This window comes from Salvelinus namaycush, chromosome 35 (assembly GCF_016432855.1).
Source record: "Salvelinus namaycush isolate Seneca chromosome 35, SaNama_1.0, whole genome shotgun sequence".
Lineage (NCBI taxonomy): Eukaryota > Metazoa > Chordata > Actinopteri > Salmoniformes > Salmonidae > Salvelinus > Salvelinus namaycush.
The window spans coordinates 20,836,674-20,864,421 of record NC_052341.1 but is presented as its reverse complement, the minus strand read 5'-3'; the positions used below and the strand labels follow the sequence as shown (position 1 = coordinate 20,864,421).

The window sequence follows — 27,748 nt, the reverse complement described above, 5'->3', positions numbered from 1 at the left end:
GCCAGAGATGTATTGTGCTTTTGCAGTCAGTTCAACTCTTAGAGAAAAAGTGCTTTGTAGATTGAGAGCTACCATACATGCATTATATGTTGTGATTTATTTAGTGCATGTTTTGTATCACAGTTGTATGAATGTTTTCAGACATGTAAATAAAATATTAATGCCCATGCTTATTAAAAACATTTTATTTCATTTATCATTATAGAAATATCATTGGTATCAATAGCAGCACATTTATGCGGATGGGGGACATTGTTTTTCTTAATATAGTCTAAAAATAGGATTCAACCATTGGTTGACACAATAGCAGACAAGCAGGTGACTATCCTATCGAAAAGCAAGATGAGAGTTAGCTAGACCCATAATGAATTTGGGAAACATGTCTAAATGGGGTATGATGTAAATATGTGAATTAACAAACATACTGTAACAACATTATACTTGTGATTATTACATTGTACAAAATGATCTATTTCATTTCTGAGTGAATTTCTCATGGTTTGTGCTTCATACTGCATCTGTAGAATAAGCAAAAATGAAGTGTTTGTCTTGGGTGTAATCTTCAGGCAAAAGAGGACTGTTTTCCTGAAGTTAACGTCACGTGCTAAGAGTTAAGATCTCTCTCTTGGCGTAGTTTGTTTCCCATGGGACTGGTTGGTGGTGAGGGAAAGATGAAGTCGGGTTGAAACCGCTACTGCTTTGTCTTCGTGTCTTGCCTTTTGCCTTGAATAGTTATATGAAGTCACACTGAGCATTTTTCTCAGGAAGTCCACACAGTATATATTTAACCAGCTGTTAACAGACTTACACAATGTTGAGCAATGTCTTTAGTGTTTCCATCACAGGAGGCTGCTGAGGGGAGAACAGCTAATAATAATGGCCGGGAACGGCACAAGTGGATGGCATCAAATACCTGGAAAAACCACGTGTTTAATGTATTTGATACCATTTCACTTCAGTCATTACCACGAGCCCGTTCTCCCCAATTAATGTGCCACCAACCTCCTATGGTTTCCATGGTAACTCCTCTGTGTCCGACCACTTTCTCTGGTACATTCTCACACTTTCTACCCCATCTCTTTATTTCTTTGTTCGCCATTGGTTCCAGTGACCTCTTTTAAAAGGACATGTAGTTAGCTATTATTAGCCTGTTCTAGCTCCTTCCATACAGCATGTTTGCTTGGGGAACTTTCAGCATCCATAATCTTTCAATGAGTCTTTCAACAAACATACTTTCCATTACATTTGGGAGAATTTGGGAACAATCAAAGTCTTTAAGTGAGTCTCCTGACGACATAACATTACATTTCTGAAAGGAATATTTGAAAATTATGAAGAAGGGTTCAAAGCTGAGTCAGGTCAATAGAGCCAGTTTCTTTAAACAAAAGACTTTACAAGGAATTAACCAATAATCACAACCCACTGGGCACAGACGTCAATTCAACGTCTATTTCATGTTGGTTCAACGTAATTTAATTGAAATGACATGGAAACAACGTTGATTCAACCAGTGTGTGCCCAGTGGGACATCTGTTATAGGTAATTCTGGTTAAACACAATTGAGGCTGTCATTGTAGTTCAGACTTTGATTTCCTCCTCTTCCTCATCGGGTGTAATGCAGATGTAAGGGGTTTTCTTCATGGTCTGGCACATGGTCACCTTTCCCTCCAGATCCATCCTCTGCTGCCCCTTCAGGAGCCCTCCAACCCCATAGAGCACCCCCAGCACATCAGTGGAACCCTGGAACCTCTCACTCTCCATAGCAGGCCTCTGTCTAGAGGGGGAGCCCATAACTAAATCAGGCACTGCCCCTTTAAGATGCTGCTCACCTCCATTCACCTCCATTCTCCTAGCCTCCTCTTCCTCCTCTTCCCACTCCATCCCATATGGACTCTTCCTACTGCTACTACAGTCCTCTCGAAGCAGAGAATCCACCAATGAGGCAGTGGTGGCATCCATCTCCGAGTCCATCTCCGAGCCTTCATTGGTCGCAAACCCAAACGCAGAGCCGCTTGGCTCTTTCGCCTCTTCTGCCTCCCAGGCGTGGCTGGGCTCTGGCTGGCCATTAGGGCTGTCAATCAAACCGAACACCTCACTCATGAGGGAGGGCCCCAGGTCGAATGTGAAGGATGCCATGGAGGACAAGGAGTCGAACCGGGTCATGTGACTGGGGTCAGAGGTCAGGGTCGGGTCAGCGGAGGAGGACAGGAGGGCAGAGACGTCGGTGACCGAGCCGCCGTGGGTGTTGGGGGTACAGGAGTTAGAGCCTCCCTGCTGCGACTGACGCTCCGCTGAGCGGGAGAGGCGGGGCAGAGTGACAAAACCTGACTCCAGACCTGAGGTGGAGCAGAGACAGGGAGTTTAGGCATAACATTCTGTATTGTGATTTAGATTTTGACAAACTTAAAAATTTGAAATAATAAATGGAATTTCAGTTGGCACCCTAGTTTTAACATTAAATAAACATGTTTTTAACAAGTCACATAATAATTTTCATGAACTCACTGTGTTCAATAATAGTTAACATGATTTTTTAATCTTTGTACCCCACTCATACAATTATCTGTAAGGTCCCTCATTCGAGCAGTGAATTTCAAAAAAAGATTCAACCACAAAGTTTTCAAATGCTTCGCAAAGAAGGGCACCTATTGGTAGATTTAATTACACATTGGATTGTGTATCAATACACCCAGTCACTACAAAAAGTTACAGGTGTCCTTCTTAACTCAGTTGCCGGAGAATAAGGAAACCACTTCCACAAGGCCAATGGTGACTTTAAAACAGTTACAGAGTTTAATGGCTACGATAGGAGAAAACTGAGGATGGATCAACAACCTTGTAGTTACTCCACAATACTAACCTAATTGATAGAGTGAAAAGTAGGAAGCCTGTACAGAACACAAATATTCCAAAACCTGTTTGCAACAAGGCACTAAATACAGCAGAAAATGTAGCAAAGCAATTAACTCTTTGTCCTGAATACAAAGTGTTATGTTTGGGGCAAATCCAATAAAACACATTATGGAGTGCCACACTCCATATTTTCAAGCACAGTGGTGGCTGCATCATTTTATGCGTGTGCTTGTAATTGTTAAGGACTGGGGAGTATTTCAGGATAAAAAAGAAATGGAATGGAAATAAGCACAGGATCCCATAGAAAAACCTGGTTCAGTCTATTTTCCACCAGACACTAGGAGATTAATTCACCTTTAAGCAGAACAATAACCCAAAACACAAGGCCAAATCTGCGCTGGATTTGCTTACTAAGAAGGCAGTGAATGTTGCTGAGTTGGCGAGTTACAGTTTTGACTTAAATCTGCTTGAAAATCTATGGCAAGACCTGAAAATGGTTGTCTGACAATGATCAACAACCAATTTGACAGAGTTTGAAAAAATAAATTGAGAATAATGAGAAAATGTTGCACAATCCAGGTGTGGAAAGCTCTTAGAGACTTACCCAGAAAGACTCACAGCTATAGTCGCTGCCAAAGGTGATTCTAACATGTATTGACACAGGAGGTTGAATACTTATATAATCAAGATACTGTATATTAGTGTTTGTTTAAAAAAAATCCACTTTGACATTGCAGAGTATTTTGTGTAGATCGTTGACAAAAAAATTACAATTACATAAATTTTACTCCCACTTTGTAACACAACAAAATGTGGACAAAGTCAAGGGGTGTGAATATTTTCTGAACGGACTGTAGATGCTCTCCCATCACCAACAGAGGGCAGTGTAAACTATGTCATAAAATAGTGAGTCCTGCCAGTTTCAAAATGCTGAAAAATTCAATCTCTATCTCTGATTTTGACATCACCTCTCAGGCACGTTGTTCCCAGGACAGATTACTCACATGACATGTCACACACCAGTGCCCTCATGACCTACTGCTTCCATAGCTGAAACAAGACCTGGGATAACTATAGTTTTAACTATGCTTTGTGGAAAGTAAAACATTATTCCGGGGGAACAAATAGTTACTTTGGAGGTGACAACTATTTGAATCCCCATAAATAACTACTTTTTAAAACTACTAGAATACAGATTTCAGAAAGTGACTACTTTTAAAAACTACACTGAACAAAAATATAAACGTAACATGCAACAATTTCAAAGATTTTACTGAGTCACAAGGAAAATCAGTCAATTGAAATAAATAAATGAGGTCCTAATCTATGGATTTCACATGACTGAGAATACAGATATGCATCTGTTGGTCACAGATACAGTACCTTAAAAAAAAGGGATAGGGCCGTGGATCAAAAAACCTGTCAATGGTGTGACCACCATTTTCCTCATGCAGCGCAACACATCTTCTTTGCATAGAGTTGATCAGGCTGTTGATTGTGGCCTGTGGAATGTTGTCCCACTCCTCTTTAATGGCTATGCGAAGTTGCTGGACAATGACGGGAACTGGAACACGTGGTCGTACACGTCGATCCAGAGCATCCCTAACATGCTCAATGGTTGACCTGTCTGGTGGGTATGCAGGTCATGGAAGAACTGGGATATTTTCAGCTTCCAGGAATTGTGTACAGATCCTTGCGACATGGGGCAATGCATTATCATGCTAAAAAATGAGGGGATGGCGCCGGATGAATGGCACGACAATGGGCCTCAGGATCTCGGATGTGGAGGTCCTGGGCTGACGTAGTTAGCGGTTGTGAGGCCGGTTGGACGTACTGCCAAATTCTCTGAAAAAACATTGGAGACGGCTTAGGGTAAAGAAATTTACATTCAATTCTCTGGCAACAGCTCTGGGGGACATTGCTGCAGTCAGCATGCCAATTGCACACTCCCTCAAAACTAGAGACATCTGTGGCATTGACAAAACTGCACATTTTAGAGTGGCCTTATATTGTCTCCAGCACAAGGTGCTGTGGTCATGCTGTTTAATCAGCTTCTTGATATGCCACACCTGTCAGGTGGATGGATTTTCTTGGCAAAGGAGAAACGCTCACTAACAGGGATGTAAACAAATTTCTGCACAACATTTGAAAGAAATAAGCTTTTTGTGTGTATGAGAAATTTCTGGGATCTTTTACTTCAGATCATGAAACATGGGACCAACACTTTATATGTTGCATTTATATTTTTGTTCAGTGTAGTTGAATACAGTTCACAGAAAGTAACTACTTTTGTAAAATACTTGAATACAGATCTCAGGAAGTGACTACCTTTCTGAAACTATCGGATTGGCTGCTTTCAACTAATGGCAGGGCTGTATCTGGAACTGCATGTTGAAGATAGAATGAATAGAGCACACACAATCTCCTATACTATTGCAATCAATCTGACAGTCATATTTTAACCGTTTTGTTCCAAAACACTATATACATTATCCATTTAAACTGATATGTTTATAAAACATGTATCCATAGGCTGCCACAAATACATACAGAGTTTAAGTGATGAATTCAATACAAGCAGAAAAATAAAATAAAAAGTGTGCCTCCAGCCCCAACCTCCCCCCACTCCTGGAAACCATGTTTCCCACCCCTTCCCACTCCACCTAGCAACTAGGGTTGCTAATCAGTCTCCCGCCTCCTGTGCATTTCATGCACGACAGTTTCTAGGGTTTATCAAGAATGGTGTGACAAGCACAAAACATCTTGTCAGCGGGAGTCCTGTGGGCGAAAACAGCTCGTGGATGAGAGGTCGAGGGAGAATGGCAATAATCGTGCAAGATAACAGGCATGCCACAAACAGCCAAATAACGACGCAGTACAACGGTGGTGTGCAGAACGGCATCTCTGAATGAACAACTCGTCGGTGCTTGTCATGGATGGGCTATTGCAGCAGATGACCACTCCTATCAACTAAACGCAAGAAGAAGCAGCTTCTGTGGGTACGCGATCACTAACACTGGACAATTAAGGAGTGGACAATAATAGGAGTGAGCAATTGTGAGCAATAATAGGACCAAAGCCTAGTAACATTGTCTAATGGATATATCAGTTAAGTCCACCTCCACCAGGGTGCACTATAGCTTACCTTGCCATATACAGTAGACCTACCAGTCAAAAGTTTGGACACACCTACTCATTCAAGGGTTTATCTTTATTTTTGCTATTTTCTACATTGTAGAATAATAGTGAAGACATCAAAACTATGAAATAACACATATGGAATCATATAGTAACGAAGGGTATTATACAAAATACAAAATATATTTTATATTCTTCAAAGTCGAGAATGCCAAGATCGTGCAAAGCTGTCATCAAGGCAAAGGGTGGCTACTTTGAAGAATCTCACATAAAATATATTTTGATTTGATTAACACTTTTTTGGTTACAACATGATTCCATGTGTGTTATTTCATAGTTTTGATGTCTTCACTATTATTCTACAATGTAGAAAATAGTAAAAATAAAGAAAAACCCTTGAATGAGTAGGTGTGTCCAAACTTTTGACTGGTACTGTACGTTTTGAAACCATACTGTGGATTTTAAATCACAAAAGCCTGAAGGGGAAGACAAGAGAAGCATTGAACTACACATATTAAGCTGTGGCAATATATTCATTTTGACAATAGATATTCTGCAGGTTAAAGCAACTGGTATATTAGTCCATCTACTGAGGTTGGATTGAATTGATTTGAGCGTTCTGTTAAAGTTTTTGGCAATGGTTTTATCTACGGATGGAAATATATCTATTCCCAAATATGTAAATAAGTAGTGATGGGTTGGGATCTTGAGAGGCAGTAGGGCAGATTTTGTTCAATTTATTTTATAACTTGAGATGGCGCTGAATTTGTCTATGAAGCTTTTGGGAGGGATTGAGATACATTGTCTAGATAAAAGTAATATATCGTTGTCGTTTAATGAGATTACGTGATATTGTAGAATTGAGAGATATTTGTGTAATTTCTTTCGATTGTTGAATTGCCTGAGCCAGGGGCTCCATAGACAATAAAAATAGCAGTGGTGAGATGGGATCACCTTGCCTGCCACTTCTAGTTATTCTGAGCAGTTATTGCCTGTCATTAATATGGCTGAGGGATTGGCATATAGTATTTTAAACATATTAATGAAATTGGAGCCAAGTCCCATATGTTCCAAAACCGACCAAAGATATAACCATTCTAGTCAATCAAAAGCTTTTTCTGCATCAAGAGATAGAACTGCCCAAGGAGCTTTGGTACTGATGAAGCATGTAAGATATGTAATAGGCAACGGAGGATAATAGTTTAACAAACCCGCTTTGGTCCAGATGTACAAATTTGGGTAAGTAAGTTTAGAGACTGGGCGACAGAATTTTTGAAAATAGTTTCATATCTGTGTTTATCAAAGCTAGAGGGTGATAATGAGAGCACTAGATGACGTCCTTACCTTTTTTTAAATAAAAGCTAAATTAGTGCTGTATTTACATCTCTTCCAAATTAACCTTTGTGAACAGCTGTATTAATAATTTTAAGCAACACCAGACCTAACTGGTTCCAACATTTTAAATATCCCTCAGGAGGAAAACTATCACAACCAGGTGATTTGCCTTTAATCATGTTATCCAATGCCCTTTTGAGGTCATGGAGAGAGATTTGGGCTCCCAGCAAGCCGGCTTCCTCAGTTGAGAGAAGAGGAGTTCTTATATCTTTTTAAAATGTCTCGATCTGGCTTGGTGTGGATTTACAATCATAGGTGTACAATTCTTTATAGAAACGGGATCATCTTTGGTTGATTAATATGGGTTCTGATAGTAATTCACCTGATTCAGATTCGATAGTTGCAATATTGCTAATTGATCATTACTGCAAAGCTCGTTAGCCAGAAGACAACTGGGTCGATTACCATGGAAGTAATGGTTGAGTCTAACACGATGGATGGCAAATTCTGCTCTCTGTCTAATCAATAAATTTAGTTCTGTCTTGACTTTGAAGAGAGTAGTTGCTACCTGGTCTGAAAAAAAGTTTTGTTAGAACACGTCATTAACTTTTACAATTCTGATATCGTCTTTAATTGTGATTTATTCAGCCCATATACCGATCCTGTAGAGGTTAGAAAATTGCATTTTAACCTTTACAGGATAGGTGTCCTCCCCCATGGGACAGTTGAGCTAACGTGCGCTAATGTGATTAGCATGAAGTTGTAAGTAACAAGAACATTTCCCAGGACATAGACATATCGGATATGGGCAGAAAGCTTAAATTCTTGTTAATCTAGTAGCTATTACAGTGAAAGAATACCATGCTATTGTTTGAGGACAGTGCACAGTTATGAACTTGAAAATGCATTAATAAACCAATTAGGCACATTTGGGCAGACTTCATACAACATTTTGAACAGAAATGCAATGGTTTACTGGAGCAGTCTAAAACTTTGCACATACACTGCTGCCATCTAGTGGCAAAAATCTAAATTGCACCTAAGCTGGAATAATACAGTGTGGCCTCTCTCTTGCATTTCAAAATTATACATAAAATATATACATACATATACATACATTCTTTGTATTATCTTTTACCAAATCGAATGTGTTATATTCTCCTACATTAATTCACATTTCCACAAACTTCAAAGAGTTTCCTTTCAAATGGTATCAAGAATATGCATATCCTTGCTTCAGGTCCTGAGCTACAGGCAATTAGATTTGGGTATGTCATTTTAGGAAGAAAAAAAGGGTCCGATCCTTAAATAAAACCTTATGGTGTCCCATAAAATCTGAGGAGGATTGACACATTTTTTATTAATCATTATAAATCAATTCAATTCCGTTTCAAAATGTTCACAGAAAGTAGGATTTTGTAGTAAGGAAACATTAAATTGCCATCTTGTGGCTCTTTTAGGAGATTCTGGAATGTGTAGCTGGCAGTAATAATCATGATGATCAGCTCATATGTGAAATGTATATTTTCTTGACTAAAGACAATAGAGGAGTAGATAATAACTAAACTAAAAACTAAATCGATTTGGCAGAATGTTTTGTGCCTGTTTGAATAGAAAGTGTACTCTTTTGCTTTTGGATTATGAGCTCGCCAGGCATCAATCATAGAGTATATGTTGAGAGCCTTGATTCCCGGTGGATTTTAGTTGGTCTTATTAGATTTGTCCCTTATGTCCAGCATGGTAGGGGTGTGCCGAGTAGTCGGACAAAACAGTATTGTAAAGGACATTGGGCAATTCTATGAATACGATTATGAACCAAGTATTTTTTGTAATTTTCAGGTGCCAGCACGCATCTTTCTCATGTCAGTCAGACATATCCAAGGTTCTACATGGTCTAAATAACTCAACTATCAAGCTATTGTCATGACGTTGGCAGTGGGGGTAGGTTTATGACAGTCATAAATACCTCTTTCCCCCTTTTTCTCTTCCCTACTGATGTGACATAAGAAAACCCCTTGGTTAACATAGAGATTCTGGGGACATCAGAAAGTGGGGGGGAATGAACTATATTCTGGTAATCCAACCAACTGAACATATGCGGTGGTACTTAAGGTATATTATGTCAGTTCGGTTGCCCTCTGACACATTCTCATCAATGATAGAATGACAAACTCTACTGTGGAAAGTCTAAACGTCAGAGGTATCGGATTCACATGGAATTGTTGTTTAATTCAAATGTTTGAATATGAAATTATTTGTGAAGAGATTAAATGTAATTTTAGCTTCCAAATGAGAGATTTGGATTTTCATAAATTTGGGCTTCTGCTCAACTAGGGGCCCGCCCCTGTGAAGAGACATGGGTTATAAACTTTTCAGACACACCCCTCTCCCTCCACTATAAAAGCCATTGACAAAAATATAACTTCCTGTTCCGGGGACGCTAGGATGACGATCCGGTGTCAGAATGGTTCAGATAATAACTACAGAACTAAGCAGTGGTGGGCCGTCAGGGCCTGCAAGGCCTTCTCTGCTGGCCTAAACATCATCAGAATATAATTTTTTATAATATAATTATTCCCCAGAGTAAGAGTTATACTCTTCATTTCATAGCTTTCCTCTTGGTTGCACTGCTTCCAGCCCCAGGTTGAGATTTTGAGGGCTGGTCTTTATGTTAGATCTTTTATCCAATCATATTCAGCCATCATGTGTTGCCAGGGGTCTAAAATCTGCCCTCAGGCCTTCAGAATCAACAGTGCGGGCGCTTGTAGCTTATAGTGAATGGAAATGAAAATTTAGTGTCAACCAATCAGCTTTAGAGTTGGCTATTGTACGCCTTCTGGCTGGCTCCAGTGTTACACAGGAGCCAGCTAGCAGGCGTAGTGCGTGCACGTCTTTTGATTGGATTACCAATATTGAGAGGCAGGTCCTATGGAGATCTAGGAAACTGAATTTGATAAACGAATTAATTCACGTACTACTAAGCTGTTTTTTCAACCCACAATGGCGGAAGGAGGAGAAGATATCGATTTGGTCGAGGATATAATTATAACGCCATTCTCAAGACGAACTTTTCAAGAAAAGTTAGACATTGTAAGGAGAGGTCGCCCGACGCCACAAAGCCTGTCACAGGCGGGAAAGTGCTTCGTTCGCTCGCCACTTTCAAAGTTTCAACTACGAGCGCTGTCAATGGCTCACAGGCTCCTTGGCTCCGAGAAGCACTGCAAACTGTACTGCTGGGAATGCCTATTATTTGCAAGTGATCGATTTGGTGTTTGGAGCCACACTGGCTTTGCAAACTTGAGTTGTCTAACCAAGGCAGCAACGAGACACCAAAGTACGGCTGGGCACTAACAAGCAATGGTGCTTTTGAAAACTTTTGGGGACACCGGAGTGGATCTACAGCTCAAAGAACAAACGCGCAGGGCAACGGAGCTGCACAATGAAAAGGTGAAGGGAAATATTGAAAAGACTCATTGATTGTGTCATGTTTTTGGGTAAACACTGTTTACCCAAAAATGTCAATTTGTCAATTTCAAGGTGACGTAACGCCTGGTTATACTGCGTTTCTGTCTAAATGTATAGTTTCTAGAGCCATGGCATCATAATGAGGTGGATTAATTCGGGTGGGACTGTGTAGTACCTCACTGAAGGCCCAGGCCCCAGGCCCACGGCACGCCACTGGAACTAAGCCAACAGCAGCATGGACTTTGATTGTGAATGGTATGAACTTTGAACTCGTATTCACTACAGAAGTGATATCTCCTAGCCGTTGAGTTAGCAACAGCGGCTACAAACGCAGGTTAGGAAGGACAGTCCGAGTATCCCGTCTACTACACACAACGTTACTCCAACGTATCCAGTAAGGCACCAGAGACATTCTTCAAAGGACAGAGGACTCAGGTTGGCGACACGGTCCATCTACCACCAACCTACTGAAGCGCAGCTCAGAGTAAATATTTATTGCATTTTCCTTCTTCAAATGGGCAGTAATTTAGAATGCATAAGATACTGTATTTACGATAGCACAGCTTCGCCTCTGTTCCAGTCTCCCGCTCTTTCACTAAAATCCCGCCCCTTTTCTTTGTGTAACAAGCTGTCATATCTATTCCGCCCGCTAGGGACGTTTTTCTGTATGACGGCACTTTGTAATCAAGTTATGATTTAATTGTATATGTGTGATTCTGTGTGATTAGTTAGGTATTTAGTAAATAAATAATTAAACCCAATTTTGTATTGCTGATTCAACTTGTTAGCCAGGATTCTTGCAGATAATCAAGGATTTACAACTTTCAGATGAGACTGAATAAACTGACGATTAATGTGACTGCTATGGATGTAAAATATTACTAAATCTTTAAGAGTTTATTCGGAAGATAACAGCTCTATAAATATTCTTTCGTGGTGTCCCTCTCTAGTTAATTAATATTTACATGATTAGTTCAATCAGGTAATATTAATTACGGAGAAATTATTTTATAGAATAGCATGTCATAGCAATTAATCTGGCATAGTCAAAGACACGACACTATCAATACGCATAATATCTAACAAGTGGGACAAGGGTAGGGAAAAAAGTTGAAAAGCTGATGAGCAATCTGACAGTGACAGCAAACTTTGCTGCCCGCTGCAAGTTTTGTCTGACTACTCGGCACAGACAAACCCCCCCCCCCCCAAACATTTTTAGGCATAATAAAAAACACTTCCGTTTTTTCAGATCACGAGTATCATCTGATCCGACTATCAACTGTCAATTTACGGATACGAGTATGGCCATGTCGGCACACCCCTAAAGAATTGCATTCATGTCTGTCCCATTAACCAGTTGGAATTCAGTTAATTCTAACATGCTGTTCAAATAATCCAAAAACATAGGATCATATTAATTTGGAGCATACACATTAACAAAGGAAATGTATTTTCCATTATGGATACAGTTGAGGAAAGTGATTCTGCCTTCTTGGTCTTCACCTTTACCAAGGATGGTGATTTATGTCATTATGATTACACCATTAGTTCTGTTTGGGGCTGTTGAAAAAGCAGCAAGTTTATACAAATGGATCTCTATTCTGTGTGCTTTTGGAGCAGGTGTGTTGTTCTTGCTAGAATATCAAGACAGCTGGAACACTTGCTAAGAATATTAAGGCCTTTCAAATTCAACAAGAGAATAGCTAGTGTTGCCATTGTTTTTCTAAAATGTCATTGTTATCTTTAGTATTGGAACATGTGCGCTGAGAGTCAGGAAACAAGTTCATGGAGTGAGTGTTTTAATAAATAAACGCAACTAAATACAAAACAAGAAACACAAACAATGCACTGGAACAGAAACAATGACGCTTGGGGAAGGAACCAAAGGGAGTGACATAAATAGTATAGTAATAGGTCATATATTTTAATAATAGGTCATCAATTTTATTTTCTAAAGATTGCACATTAGCAAGGAGAATGGAAGGCATTGGGAGTTTACTCACTCGCCTCCGGCTTCTCAGAAGGATCACCGAACTGCGTCCCCTTTTCTGGTGTCTTTTCTTCACGCAAGAGGCGTGGATCTGGGCCTGTTCCAGTGAAAGCAGGATATCCTTCTCGTCGGACTCGTTAAACTTCACTAGGGTAGGGAGCAGCATTCGGAATTTTGGATGAAAAGCGTGCCCAAATTAAACTGCCTGCTACTTAGGCCGAGAAGCTAGGATATGCATATAATTAGTAGATTTGGATAGAAAACACTATCCAAATCTACTATGCAAATCTACCAAAACTGTTAAAATAATGTCTGTGAGTATAACAGAACTGATATGGCAGGCGAAAACCCGAGGAAAATCCAACCAGGAAGTACTATTATTTTGAAAGGCTGACCCAGTTCACGAGCTCTGTGGCTTTCTCTACATGTGGCCAGTCTTTAGGCATTGTTTCAGTCTTTTACTCTGAAAAATGAGGGAGATACAGCACTTTCAATCAGTGGACAGTGGAAATTTCCTGACATCAGCCATGCACCCTGATTGGGAATGTGCCTTTCTTGTTTCTCCTTTCCTATTGACGAAGCTTTTGTTCGGTTGAAATATTATTATTTATGACAAAAACAACCGGAGGATTGATTTTAAGAATCATTATGCATGTTTCTACTAACTTTTATTGTACTTTTTAAAAACTTTTCGTCTGGACGCTACCGTCCCACTTGTACCAGACGTTAAAGGAAAAAGTTTCTTCCAGTCCGTGGTAAGTAATCGCTTTTCTGATGTCCAGAAGTTATTTTTGGTCATAAGAGATGGTAGCAGCAACATTATGTACACAATAAGTAAGAAAAATAATTGAACAAAACGCAAAAAAAAATTGCACAATTGGTTGGGAGAATGTAAAACGTCAGCCATGTTCTTCTGCGCCATCTTAATCTTCTTATCCTACCAACGGGACATTAAAAACTGTAACATCCTATGTTTCACCGAGACGTGGCTGAATGAAGAAACTGACAATATAGAGCTGGTGGGATTTTCCATGCACCGGCAGAACAGAGACGCTACCTCTGGTAAGGCGAGGGGTGGGGTGTGTGTGTCTTTTTGTCAATAACAGCTGGTGTGCGATGTCTAATATTAAAGAAGTTTCGAGGTATTGCTCGCCTGAGGTAGAGTACCTTATGATAAGTTGTCGACCACACTATCTACCAAGAGAGTTCTCATCTGTATTATTCGTAGCAGTCTATTGACCACCACAAAGTGAAGCTGGCACTCAGACCACTCTCAACCAACTCTATAAGGCCATAAGAAAAGAAGAAAATGCTCACCCAAAAGCGGTGCTCCTAGTGGCCGGGGACTTTAATGCAGGCAAACAGGTTTACAAAAGTTTTACCAGCATGTCACATGTGCAACCAGGGGGGAAAAAGTCCTACAACACCCCTCCTGTATTCCCCGTTCACCCACGACTGTGTGGCCAAACACGACTCCAACACCATCATTAAGTTTGCTGACGACACAACAGTGGTAGGCCTGATCACCGACAACGACGAGATAGCCTATAGGGAGGTCAGAGAACTGGCAGTGTGGTGCCAGGACAACAACCTCTCCGTCAATGTGAGCAAGACAAAGGAGCTGATCGTGGACAACAGGAAAAGGCGGGCCGAACAGGCCCCCTTAACATCGAAGGGGCTGTAGTGGAGCGGGTCGAGAGATTCAAGTTCCTTGGTGTCCATAACACCAACAAACTATCATGGTCCAAACATACCAAGACAGTCGTGAAGAGGGCACAACAAAACCTTTTCCCCCTCAGGAGACTGAAAAGATTTGGCATGGGCACCCAGATCCTCAAAAAGTTCTACAGTTGTACCATCGAGAGCATCCTGACCGGTTGCATCACCACCTGGTATGGCAACTGCTCGGCATCTGACCGTAAGACGCTACAGAGGGTAGTGCGAACAGCCCAGTACAAGCTTCCTGCCATCCAGGAAAGCCCTTAAAATTGTCAGACTCCAGACCCCCCACCCCTACAGCTGAAGTCAGAATTTCTGACATTTTACATTCTTAAAATTTTTAAGAATGTAAAATCCGATTTTTTTTTTTTATCCGACTTTTTACTCTGATTAATTGTTGGAATTGTGAAAAACTGAGTTTAAATGTATTTGGCTAAGATGTATGTATACTTCCGACTTCAACTGTAGCCTCATTATTGTTATTCTTATTGTGTTACAAGTCTACATTTGTATTCGGCGCATGTGGCAAATAAGGTTTGATTTGATATAGGGCAGGTAATCAAGGAGGTGATGAGTCCAGGTGAGTCTGATGACGCGCAGGTGCGCGTAACGATGGTGACAGGTGTGCGCTATAACGAGCAGCCTAGGAGGCCGGAGAGGGAGCACACGTGACAGTACCCCCTCCCCGACACGCGGTTCCAGCCGCAGGACGCCGACCAAAATGACGATCCCGGGGATCAGGAGTGGACCGGTCACCTCTGCTGAGGCACGGGAGCATGGCGACCTAGAGCCCCGGAGAGAGAGCACACGTGACGGTACCCCCTCTCTGTCTGGCGCGTTCGGCTCCAGCTGCAGGACGCTAACCAAAAGGGACAATCCCGGGGATCCAGAGAGGACCGGTCGCCTCCACTGAGGCGCAGAAACCTGATGAACCGGCTGAGGCGTGAGAGCCTGATGAGACCTCCCTAGTTGCCTTGTCGAGGCACGGGAACCTGTTCACCCGCTGAGGCACCGGGATCCTGTCGAGCCAGCTGAGGTTTGGGAGCCTATCGATCCCAATGCCTATACATCCCACCTTCCATGTCTCACAGTCCTTTGTCTCCTGTTTTTCTAGGCCCACCCCTCTCCCTGTCTCATCGATGGCCAACCGGCTTACACGGTGAGGCGTCTCCTGAAGGTTCGACCTCGGGGCAGGGGGTTCCAGTACCTGGTTGCCTGGGAGGGTTATGGCCCGGAGGAGAGGTGCTGGGTCCCTTGCCAGGGACATCCTGGACCCAGGCCTCATTGCGGATTTTCAACGCCGACACCCCGGTCAACCAGATATGCGCCCAGGTAGGACACCAGGTGACGCCCCTAGAGGGGGGGAGGGTACAGTCACACCCTGATCTGTTTCACCTGTCTTTGTGATTGTCTCCACCGCCCTCCAGATGTCGCCCATCTTCCCCATTATCCCCTGTGTATTTATACCTGTGTTCTCTGTTTGTCTGTTGCCAGTTCGTCTTGTTTGTCAAGTCAACCAGCGTTTTTCATCTCAGCTCCTGCTTCTCCCCAGTCTCTCTTTTTCTCACCCTCCTGGTTTTGACCCTTGCCTGCCCTGTCTCTGAGCCCGCCTGCCTGACCACTCTGCCTGCCCCTGACCCTGAGCCTGCCTGCCGTCCTGTACCTTTGCCCCACCTCTGGGTCTTACCTTCAAGCATGATACTTTTAACCCTATCCCAAACCTTAGCCCTTACCTTAACCATTCAGAAATAGTAATCCCATTCACATTTAAGATCACATTTAAGTCATTTAGCAGACGCTCTTATCCAGAGCGACTTACATTTTTAACCTTTTTTTTATTTAACTAGGCAAGTCAGTTAAGAACAAACTCTTATTTTCAATGACAGCCTAGGAACAGTGGGTTAACTGCCTTGTTCAGGGGCAGAACGACAGATTTGTACCTTGTCAGCTCGGGGATTTAAAACGATAAAGAGCAGCAGGAGTCAACCCAGGGTGTGAAAAACACTTTGAAATTTGACATTTTGAGCAACATTGAAATTTAACGTTTGGAGAATGTGGATGAAGTTAGACTGTGAGAGTTTGTTGGTATTACCTTATGAGTCAGACATTATGAAATGTCGCCAGTTCAAATCGGTTACTAGCCCAACGCTCTAACCACTAGGCTACCCTGCCGCCCCATGCCTATACCGCCCCATCCCATGACTGGATCAGAAGGTTGTATGTTCGATCCCAGTCGTGAACACTGTTCTTTTATTTTTATTAGAAAAAATTATATATACTGTATATGTTTTTGTACTTTTTGCCACTTTTTCTCCACAATTTCGTGATTTCCAATTGGTAGTTACAGTCTTGTCCAATTGCTGAAACTTCCGTACGGACTCGGGAGAGGCGAGGGTCGAGAGCCATGCGTCCTCCGAAACACGACCCCGCCAAGCCGCTCTGCTTCTTGACACACTGCTCGTTTAACTCGGAAGCCAGCCGCACCAATGTGTCAGAGGAAACACCGTACAGCTAGTAACCGAAGTCAGCATGCATGCGCCCGGCCCGCCACAAGGAGTCGCTAGAGTGCGATGGGACAAGGACATCCCAGCCGGCCTAACCCTCCCCTAACCCAGACGACGCTGGGCCAATTGTGCGCCACTTCATGAGTCTCCCAGTCGCGGTCGACTGCGACACAGCCTGGGATCGAACCCGGATCTGTAGTGGCGCCTCTAGCGCTGTGATGCAGTGCCGCTGCGCCACTCTGGAGGCATTTTGGGGTTTTAACCCTATCCCGAACCTTAACCCTTACCTTAACCATTCAGAAAGAGTGCCTAAACTTACCCCTTAACTTCAACATTTGACATTTGGAGAAATGGAACGATAAAGAGCAGCAGGAGTCAACCCAGGGTGTGAAAAACACTTTGAAATTTGACATTTTGAGCAACATTGAAATTTAACGTTTGGAGAATGTGGATGAAGTTAGACTGTGAGAGTTTGTTGGTATTACCTTATGAGTCAGACATTATGAAAATATATTTGTTAGTAATTTTGAAGCTGCAAAAGTGGTCTAATCTAATGTTGAGGTGATTTCATGTCCCTTGTGTATTTAATTGTAGGCTATAGGCTACATTAAGATTAATATCTAAGAGCCCTCCAAACCATGTGCTTATACATTCAAATATTATTTAGTTTTCTGAGATGTATTCAAAATACTTTCAAATATTATTTATTTTTCTGGACCTGTATTTAAATATCAAAGAAAATAGTTGCCTTTTAGTTTAAACTCTATAAACTACAATATATTCGACTACCTTAAGTATTTGAAAAGTTGGTATTTTCAAATAAACTACAAAATGCAAAAAAATTCTGCCCAGGTCTGCTGGAAACAAACACGATGCAAGGTAAATTAGTACCATTACATAGTTTGAATGGGAAGTGCCCTCTGCCTGGGAGTACAGGGCTCTTATACCAATAACATGCATGCACACACATAGACAAAAACATGCTTCCAAACACACATATACACACCAAACTAGAGCAGAGAGGTCAGACAGTGAAACATGAGGGTATTAATGTGGGGCAGTCAGTCACATAGGGCCTCAGACCAGACACACAACAGCACAGTAATGTCTGATGCGCCTCTCTCTTATCATCACATAACAAGCTAAACAGAGTGTGAGGGTTGTTGTGTGTCAGCCAAGGTGATTCATCATGACAGCTGTGGAAAATTTGTCTGAATTACTGTGGAAATGAGAGTATGTTTTCACAGCATGTCCAACAGCAGCTATTGCGTCTATGACAATGTATCAAATCCAAGTCTCCTGCATGCCACAAACAGTGTTAGCTTTCTGAGCTTAAGCTTAGACCTTAGGTCCAGGATCTACTGCAAGTCTTCACAGGTACGGTTGCATGTTCACTTATTGTGTGGATGCGTGCATATGTTTGTGTATGTGTGTGTACAGTAAGACTCACCATAACCATAAGTGGTCTCATCCAGGGAGGTAGGAGAGGTGTGGAAGAGGTTTTTAATAGGGCAGCCGTCCACATCCAGCCGAGGGAGGGACACTGCGTTCTTGATGATGGGGGAGATGGGAGGGGGTGGCGGGGACAGGTCCTTCGACCCCCCCCTGGGATGCTCTGGTGTCTTCCGAACATGCCGGAGGGTCCGGGAGAAGAAAGCCCCGATCTTGTTGTCAGGACTTGTGACGGAATCATCATCCTCGTTTCCGTTGGCGGCCCCGCCGTGATTGCTAAGGAATGAAGTGTCCCCGAACACGTCCCCTCCGCGGCCCACGTGCATGGTGTGACGGAAGTCTCCCAGCGGAGGGCTGATCATGTCCAAGGTGAGGTCACCCTTGAAATGACGTTTACCCTGAGAGCCGGCCACCAGGCCCTTCAGCCCAGGGATCTTCCCCAGGTTCATGGTGATGGCCAAGGGTAAGGTTCTCTAAAAAAAATTACAAAAATCCCTTTAAATCCACTGAAAGTAGGGATGGAAAAGGAATTTAAATATCTTCGGTGAAAGATTTGCTTCAGTGATCGTTTAGGTTTTGCATAGAATTCCACCACCAGGTCTTGTAGGGTGAACCTCAGTAATGGAGATATCTATTGTATTCTCTTGTTATCGTGTGCTGTTTGCAATTTCAGTCCCATTTTCTGCTGTTTGTTGTCATCCATATCCAGCTGGATTAAGTCGAGAGAAATGGAGGGGAAAAGTATGCAGCTCAGTTCCTGGAATCCACTGCCGGTTTGAATGTGGTCAGAGACGCTATGCTCGACAGTTGTTTTAGGCTTTGGGTTTATAAAACATCAGCTCAGGAATAACCCCAGTTCTAGCTGCAAATATCCCTCCTGCGGTTGTACACTGGAACCATTTATTAAAAGAAAGCATAAAAATGTATTCAATTCTCCATCTAGAAGAGGCTCAAATGCAGCTATAACAGTCCAGTAACCCTGAGGGGACTTTCTTTGCTAGAGACTGATTTAGTGTATAGATGTAGAACCAGGTAGGAGATCTGGCAGAACACATCACTGTCTGGAACATTCAGTCATAAAGTAACTGGATCAGGTTTTTCTACAGACCCTGGCCTGCAGTTAGTCGTCAAAGTTCCGGGTTTCAAAGTTCACTGTTCTAGAACCTTCTAAATGTAGACCACAGTGACTCTCCTGTCACTGCCCTCGAGAACAAATGAAATGCAAGTCTGTTTTTTTTGTCTGAGAGTTTCAGGGTATTTTGTCTCTCACTCGTCCTGTGTTTCGTTACAACATGAGTGCTACTTAATCATATCACATATTTCCCCGAAATACATTTGCAAAATCTGTATAAAAGCAGAGACCCTCATTCAACACTTACAGCTGATCTGACCAGACGCCCCATTGTTCTGAAACAAAATATGTTCCACCAGAAAAAAAACTGTTCTATTTTTAGCCCAAAATTCATAAAATACTGACAAATGTACTGATAAGAAAATCACTTAGCTGACTTTTATTGCACAAAATACCCCAGTAAGACAACACTGGCAGGAGGTATGCAAATAATGGACTTTTCCTTTGTTATCTTTAGCCAGCAAAGTAATGGATATTGCTTTCTGTAATAATTTGATAGGGTAACGTACACTGACAAGGTGTTCTTGTTCTTTTAAGAGCTTTCCACTGCCGAGGCCCTCCTACGAGCGATAGCCCGTCTTTATTAATGACTTGGAGCAGACCTCTGAATGGGATTGCGTCAGGGTTAAAGCAGCCTTTTCATTTGCTCCTGACCACAGTCCCAGGCCCTCTCCTTTAGGTCTCCACTGGCTGGCGTTTTAAGAGGGGCAGCTGGGAGCAGCACAGAGGGAGAAAGCACGCCTCATACCACAGACTGGAAAGAGAGAGAGCGAGAGAGAGATAGAGAGAGCAGTACCAGGGGTCTACTTACCAGACCAACAGACTTCTATTAGGTGTGATGTTGAATTTGAGATAGTCTTAACCTCTCGAGAGCATGAACCAGACACTCATAACCAGACTTCATATACTTACAGTTCAAGCCACCACCTCAACATCCCTGACTAACTCTCCAATGTGACTGTGAGCTGCAGAGGCAAAAGCAATCATGCACTACTCAGCTTGTGTGTGAATGTGAAGCAAAGCAGATTCTCTCTCATGGTTGAAAGAAAGAGAAAGAGAAAGAGAGAGAGAGAGAGAGAGAGACGTGTTGACCTCTCGTCTGACTCCCGCAGACACAGCCGGAGCCCGAAGGTTTATCCCCACACGTCTTTAAATAACGCTCCTAGATGTCTCCTACACGTTCCAGCATCCCCCCATGCCCTGCTCTGTCCTCCTCCTCTCCTTCTGATCCTTTGTTTTCAGAGTTACGCAAATCCAGCCGCCCACACTCCAGGCATCTGATAGAGCAGGGCTGAAACTGAGCACCAGTTGGTTTCAGAAAAATAACAAAAACAGAAGTCTCTAAAAGGTAATAAGTTTAATGCAGTAATCCGGGCGGCTGTCTGAGTTTTCAGAAGGAAAAAGGGGGGTCTCCTCAGGGGATTGGTCGTAGCCTGGATTAGCCCCTAATCCCTGGATCTCTTCTTCCCCTCGCCTGTCCGTCAATACTTTTTTTGGGCTCTCTCCTCCCTCTTTCTGGGCTCTGTCCTGGCACTGACCTCCCTCTCTCTGGGTCTGTGCTGGTTCTCTCCGCCAGGCCTGCTGGTTATCTGCTGGTTATCTGGGTCCGAGAAGCTACCTTGGCCTCACTCTGAACATGCTGTCTGTTGTGGGAGAGAGAGAGGGGGGAGACAGGGAGTTAGAAATGGTGGGTCATGGTACCGGTTCATACAGTTGAAGTCGGAGGTTTACATACACTTATGTTGGAGTCATTAAAACTCGTTTTTCAAACACTCCACAAATTTCTTGTTAACAAACTATAGTTTTGGCAAGTCGTTTAGGACATCTACTTTGTGCATGACACAAGTAATTTTTCCAACAATTGTTTACAGACAGACTATTTCACTGTATCACAATTCCAGTGGGTCAGACGTTTACATACACTAAGTTGACTGTGCCTATAAACAGCTTGGAAAATTCCAGAAAATGATGTCATGGCTTTAGAGGCAACTGATAGACTAATTGACATAATTTGAGTCAATTGGAGGTGTACCTGTGGATGTATTTCAAGGCCTACCTTCAAACTCACTGCCTCTTTGCTTGACATCATGGGAAAATCAAAAGAAATCAGCCAAGACCTTATAAACAAAATTGTAGACCCCCACAAGTCTGGTTCATCCATGGGAGCAATTTCCAAACGCCTGAAGGTACCACGTTCATCTGTACAAACAATAGTACGCAAGTATAAACACCATGGGACCACGCAGCCGTCATACCGCTCAGGAAGGAGACACGTTCTGTCTGCTAGAGATTAACGTACTTTGGTGCGAAAAGTGCAAATCAATCCCAGAACAACAGCAAAGGACCCTGTGAAGATGCTGGAGGAAACAGGTACAAAAGTATCTATATCTTCAGTAAAACGAGTCCGATATCGACATAACCTGAAAGGCCGCTCAGCAAGGAAGAAGCCATTGCTCGAAAACCGCCATAAAAAACCAGACTATGGTTTGCAACTGCACATGGGGACAAAGATCGTACTTTTTGGAGAAATGCCCTCTGGTCTGATGAAACAAAAATAGAACTGTTTGGCCATAATGACCATCATTATGTTTGGAGGAAAAGGGGGGAGGCTTGCAAGCCGAAGAACACCATCCCAACCGTGAAGCACGGGGGTGGCAGCATCATCTTGTGGGGTTGCTTTGCTGCAGGAGGGACTGGTGCACTTCACAAAATAGATGGCATTATGAGGTAGAAAAATATCCTATAGAAAGTTTGTGGGCAGAACTGAAAAAGCGTGTGCGAGCAAGGAGGCCTACAAACCTGACTCAGTTACACCAGCTCTGTCAGGAGGAATGGGCCAAAATTCACCCAACTTATTGTGGGAAGTTTGTGGAAGGCTAACCCGAAACGTTTGACCCAAGTTAAACAATTTAAAGGCAATGCTACCAAATACTAATTGGGTGTATGTAAACTTCTGACCCACTGGGAATGTGATGAAAGAAATAAAAGCTTAAATAAATTATTCTCTCTACTATTATTCTTACATTTCACATTCTTAAAATAAAGTGGTTATCCTAACTGAACTAAGACAGGGCATTTTTACGAGGATTAAATTACAGCAATTGTGAAACTGGTGTATGTAAGGTGTATGTAAACTTTCGACTTCAACTGTAGGTAAGACACACACAGAAATATAATGAAAGATAAATCATCTGGCATTTGGAGTGCAGCTGGTACTGACAGTTGTTTTCATAGTGCAGCTGGTACTGACAGTTGTTTTCATAGTGCAGCTGGTACTGACAGTTGTTTTCATAGTGCAGCTGGTACTGACAGTTGTTTTCATAGTGCAGCTGGTACTGACAGTTGTTTTCATAGTGCAGCTGGTACTGACAGTTGTTTTCATAGTGCAGCTGGTACTGACAGTTGTTTTCATAGTGCAGCTGGTACTGACAGTTGTTTTCATAGTGCAGCTGGTACTGACAGTTGTTTTCATAGTGCAGCTGGTACTGACAGTTGTTTTCATAGTGCAGCTGGTACTGACAGTTGTTTTCAAAGTGCAGCTGGTACTGACAGTTGTTTTCAAAGTGCAGCTGGTACTGACAGTTGTTTTCAAAGTGCAGCTGGTACTGACAGTTGTTTTCAAAATGCAGCTGGTACTGACAGTTGTTTTCAAAATGCAGCTGGTACTGACAGTTGTTTTCAAAGTGCAGCTGGTACTGACAGTTGTTTTCATAGTGCAGCTGGTACTGACAGTTGTTTTCATAGTGCAGCTGGTACTGACAGTTGTTTTCATAGTGCAGCTGGTACTGACAGTTGTTTTCAAAGTGCAGCTGGTACTGACAGTTGTTTTCATAGTGCAGCTGGTACTGACAGTTGTTTTCAAAGTGCAGCTGGTACTGACAGTTGTTTTCAAAGTGCAGCTGGTACTGACAGTTGTTTTCATAGTGCAGCTGGTACTGACAGTTGTTTTCATAGTGCAGCTGGTACTGACAGTTGTTTTCATAGTGCAGCTGGTACTGACAGTTGTTTTCATAGTGCAGCTGGTACTGACAGTTGTTTTCATAGTGCAGCTGGTACTGACAGTTGTTTTCATAGTGCAGCTGGTACTGACAGTTGTTTTCATAGTGCAGCTGGTACTGACAGTTGTTTTCATTGTGCAGCTGGTACTGACAGTTGTTTTCATAGTGCAGCTGGTACTGACAATTGTTTTCATAGTGCAGCTGGTACTGACAGTTGTTTTCATAGTGCAGCTGGTACTGACAGTTGTTTTCAAAGTGCAGCTGGTACTGACAGTTGTTTTCAAAGTGCAGCTGGTACTGACAGTTGTTTTCATAGTGCAGCTGGTACTGACAGTTGTTTTCATAGTGCAGCTGGTACTGACAGTTGTTTTCATAGTGCAGCTGGTACTGACAGTTGTTTTCATAGTGCAGCTGGTACTGACAGTTGTTTTCATAGTGCAGCTGGTACTGACAGTTGTTTTCATAGTGCAGCTGGTACTGACAGTTGTTTTCATAGTGCAGCTGGTACTGACAGTTGTTTTCATTGTGCAGCTGGTACTGACAGTTGTTTTCATAGTGCAGCTGGTACTGACAATTGTTTTCATAGTGCAGCTGGTACTGACAGTTGTTTTCATAGTGCAGCTGGTACTGACAGTTGTTTTCAAAGTGCAGCTGGTACTGACAGTTGTTTTCATAGTGCAGCTGGTACTGACAGTTGTTTTCATTGTGCAGCTGGTACTGACAGTTGTTTTCATAGTGCAGCTGGTACTGACAGTTGTTTTCAAAGTGCAGCTGGTACTGACAGTTGTTTTCAAAGTGCAGCTGGTACTGACAGTTGTTTTCATAGTGCAGCTGGTACTGACAGTTGTTTTCATAGTGCAGCTGGTACTGACAGTTGTTTTCATAGTGCAGCTGGTACTGACAGTTGTTTTCATAGTGCAGCTGGTACTGACAGTTGTTTTCATAGTGCAGCTGGTACTGACAGTTGTTTTCATAGTGCAGCTGGTACTGACAGTTGTTTTCAAAGTGCAGCTGGTACTGACAGTTGTTTTCATAGTGCAGCTGGTACTGACAGTTGTTTTCATAGTGCAGCTGGTACTGACAGTTGTTTTCATAGTGCAGCTGGTACTGGCAGTTGTTTTCATAGTGCAGCTGGTACTGGCAGTTGTTTTCAAAGTGCAGCTGGTACTGACAGTTGTTTTCATAGTGCAGCTGGTACTGACAGTTGTTTTCAAAGTGCAGCTGGTACTGACAGTTGTTTTCATAGTGCAGCTGGTACTGACAGTTGTTTTCATAGTGCAGCTGGTACTGACAGTTGTTTTCATTGTGCAGCTGGTACTGACAGTTGTTTTCATTGTGCAGCTGGTACTGACAGTTGTTTTCATTGTGCAGCTGGTACTGACAGTTGTTTTCATAGTGCAGCTGGTACTGACAGTTGTTTTCCCCAAAAAAATTCACTCCTTTTCCTGCCACTACCCAAGTAGTAACTATATAATAGTTTCTGTTTGACTGTAATTCAACTGGCTAAACATAACACAAAACTCCAAAATTACACAAGCTGAGTATTAAGGGTGTTTCCCGAATATCTCTTTGGTAGGCTACATCCCAGAACCATCCATCCAATCCACCATGTAGCTGCCATACCTGTGAGCCAAGGTGAGGGATGGTGGATGTTCACTGCCTGGCCTGTGAGGTATGGTATGGCTACATCCCAAATGGCACCATATTACTTATATAGTGCACTACTTTTGACCAGGTCAAAAGTAGTGCACTATGTAGTGAATAGGGTTCCATTTGGGACGCACTGTAGATGTAAACCGGAGAAGCCAGGCTCTAATAGGAGCCGTGTGTGTGTGTGAACACATTCCTGGGAGCAACATCACTGGACTCTCTCTCTCTCCATTACAACCATCTCATCAGAGAGAGAAGAAAAGAACCCAACCACATCACTGATTAGAAACACCTTTAGGTCTGATCCCGCTTTCCTTCTCTGAGGCTGGCTGTGTTACAGTACTGTATGACGATCTCATGGTTTGGAGAGATACAGCTGGCACACACACACAAAAAAAAAAACATGGCTAGATCAATGGACTGGAGAGATACTGTACTGTACTCTCAATCATCTTTCATTGAATCGAATGAGTCAGGATTTTACACAGAATTATATTTTGTTGAGTATACCAACCAGCATTTGACCCCTCTCCTCCTTTCCAAACTCCGGTCCTATTGTAAGTCCCTTACTCACTAACTAAGTTAACCAGGTGAACAAACATACAAGATAAGGCTGCATTTTTTCACTCCCCTGCCACATCCAAATAATTTATCTTCCCCTTAGCTGTGCTCTATTTGAATCCAAGGAAAATAGAGCAACACTTCCCCTAAGCCAATCATTTTTTAATGCTTCTTCAACAAACATCCATAGGCTCTTGAAGCATCTATCCTTCCTTCATCATTTGTCCTCCTTTCCCCCCCTTTCAGCGCTCTCTCCCGCCCCCCTCACTCTCTCTACCCCTCTTTCTCTCCATTTGTCATTTGCCATGCTGTTGTGGACAGACTTTGAGGGGGTCAGGGAAGGAATGAGTCAGGCCCATTTGGTGACATTGACAGGCCATGATGGAGCATGTATCCCCTACTCTTTATGTGTGGCAACCAAGACACCAACAACAAGTACCCTCAGGTGTTAAAACAGACAGTGTGTCCATACTGGGAGTTCACACCTCCTAAACTGAACTCTTTCCTGGTTGCGTCAATCAAAGATGGTGGATAACTGAAGATAGTTCACTCAGGCCGTTTACCATTTAATTATTTTCTGTCTGCTTAACGGGATGGCTCTCCCATAGACACCAATGCGATAGCATATGGGACTGGTCTGATTAGGTCATTGACTTCAATGTAACCAGAAAAAAACCTGCGAGTGGGGTGTCTCGCTTCCTCTTCCGTCTCTGGCGTCAATGACACGGGTCACATTGGAGGAATGTGGGGCACAGGTACAATTGTCCAGAGTTAAAATGAAGGAATCTCATTGGATGAGGCCAACAGGGAAGGAATGCCCCAACTCTACATTCCAATACCTCATCATCAGGTTCTGATTCTAGGTGTTTGCTTGGTTATTCTGGTTCAATATGCATGAGTAAGGCCGGCGGCAGGCCAAAATTGAAAAACAAAAATCAATAGAGGTTTGCGATGGTCAAACAGGTCTACTGTGGCCATGCGTGAGCAAGAGTAGATCCATCCGACCTGCCTGGTGTTGCAGGCAGAGCGCCAGGAAAACATTGCTATTATCACAGAGCCTGCTCTCTCCATTGATCTGCCTTGTGTGTGAAGCTAACAAGCACTCCAATCAATTGTATTGGCTGATATCCCTAATGAGGTCAGAGTAATGAGAGCTCTGTTATGTGGTGTTGCTACCCTTTACATGTGGAGCAGGGGCTGCATCATTAACTTGTCAACATGTGAGTCAGGGGTTCCCCTACGGTTTAATAACCGTTCTGTTAAACAAGTCATTTTAATGAATAGTTGAATCCTCAATGGTAAATGTTCTGATTCACCCCATAAAACATCAGATGAGCATATGCAGAATCCAGACCACAGGAGAGGATAGTTTTATATAATTTCTGGACAATATTTTTGATCTGCTAAGACCTAAGCATAGACCAGTGACATATTGCAACACAAGCAACCCTAAATATAATGCAGGACAGATTATGTTTCATGCCAAATGATCTATGGCTACAGCTAGGCTACAGAGATATAGAACCGTATACATCGGCAGCCCATATGGTTCATAATTTCAGATATCAAATATGATGACTTGATTGTGAATAGACAGCAAGAGAAGATTAAACAATTGAACAACAAAAAAGTTTTCCTCCATACTTTACTTTCAGTTGACACAGAGTCTATTGATATTTGAGAGATTGCATTTATAGAAGGCTAATTAATAGCCTTAATATTTATTCAAATAGCCTAATGAAAGGAGAGGCTACAAGAGGAAAATAAAAAGTTGAATGTAAAGAAAAACTTACCTGGGCAAGTAGACTAAGAGCCGTTCACACAGATAGGATACGATTAAAAGCCAGTACTTTTTATGATAACCCCAAAAATCCGTAATTATAATGAAGTATCATGAAGTATTGTGAGTTCTAGTAACCGGTCTTGTAACCGGACACTACAGCTAGCGCGT

The 27,748-nt window shown here is 42.4% G+C and overlaps 1 protein-coding gene across 1 annotated transcript; it reads right to left on the bottom strand.

The window, feature by feature from the left end:
- Positions 1–170: 170 nt before the first annotated feature.
- On the bottom strand, positions 171–27,748 carry cdc42ep1a (CDC42 effector protein (Rho GTPase binding) 1a). The gene is made up of 4 exons (XM_038975109.1): positions 27,591–27,748; positions 20,681–21,231; positions 18,455–18,929; positions 171–2,336 (listed from the first exon to the last, which is right to left on the bottom strand). The coding sequence occupies exons 3-4, from the start codon at positions 18,903–18,905 to the stop codon at positions 1,579–1,581; spliced, it is 1,209 nt and encodes a 402-aa protein (XP_038831037.1). The 5' UTR covers positions 18,906–18,929; positions 20,681–21,231; positions 27,591–27,748; the 3' UTR covers positions 171–1,578.

Excerpts from the sequence above, each read along its gene's own strand:
- cdc42ep1a (XM_038975109.1), bottom strand. The coding sequence starts at position 18,905 with ATGAACCTGGGGAAGATCCCTGGGCTGAAGGGCCTGGTGGCCGGCTCT. Across the intron at positions 2,337-18,454 it reads TGAGACCACTTATGGTTATG|GTCTGGAGTCAGGTTTTGTC; the intron begins GTGAGTCTTACT and ends GCTCCACCTCAG.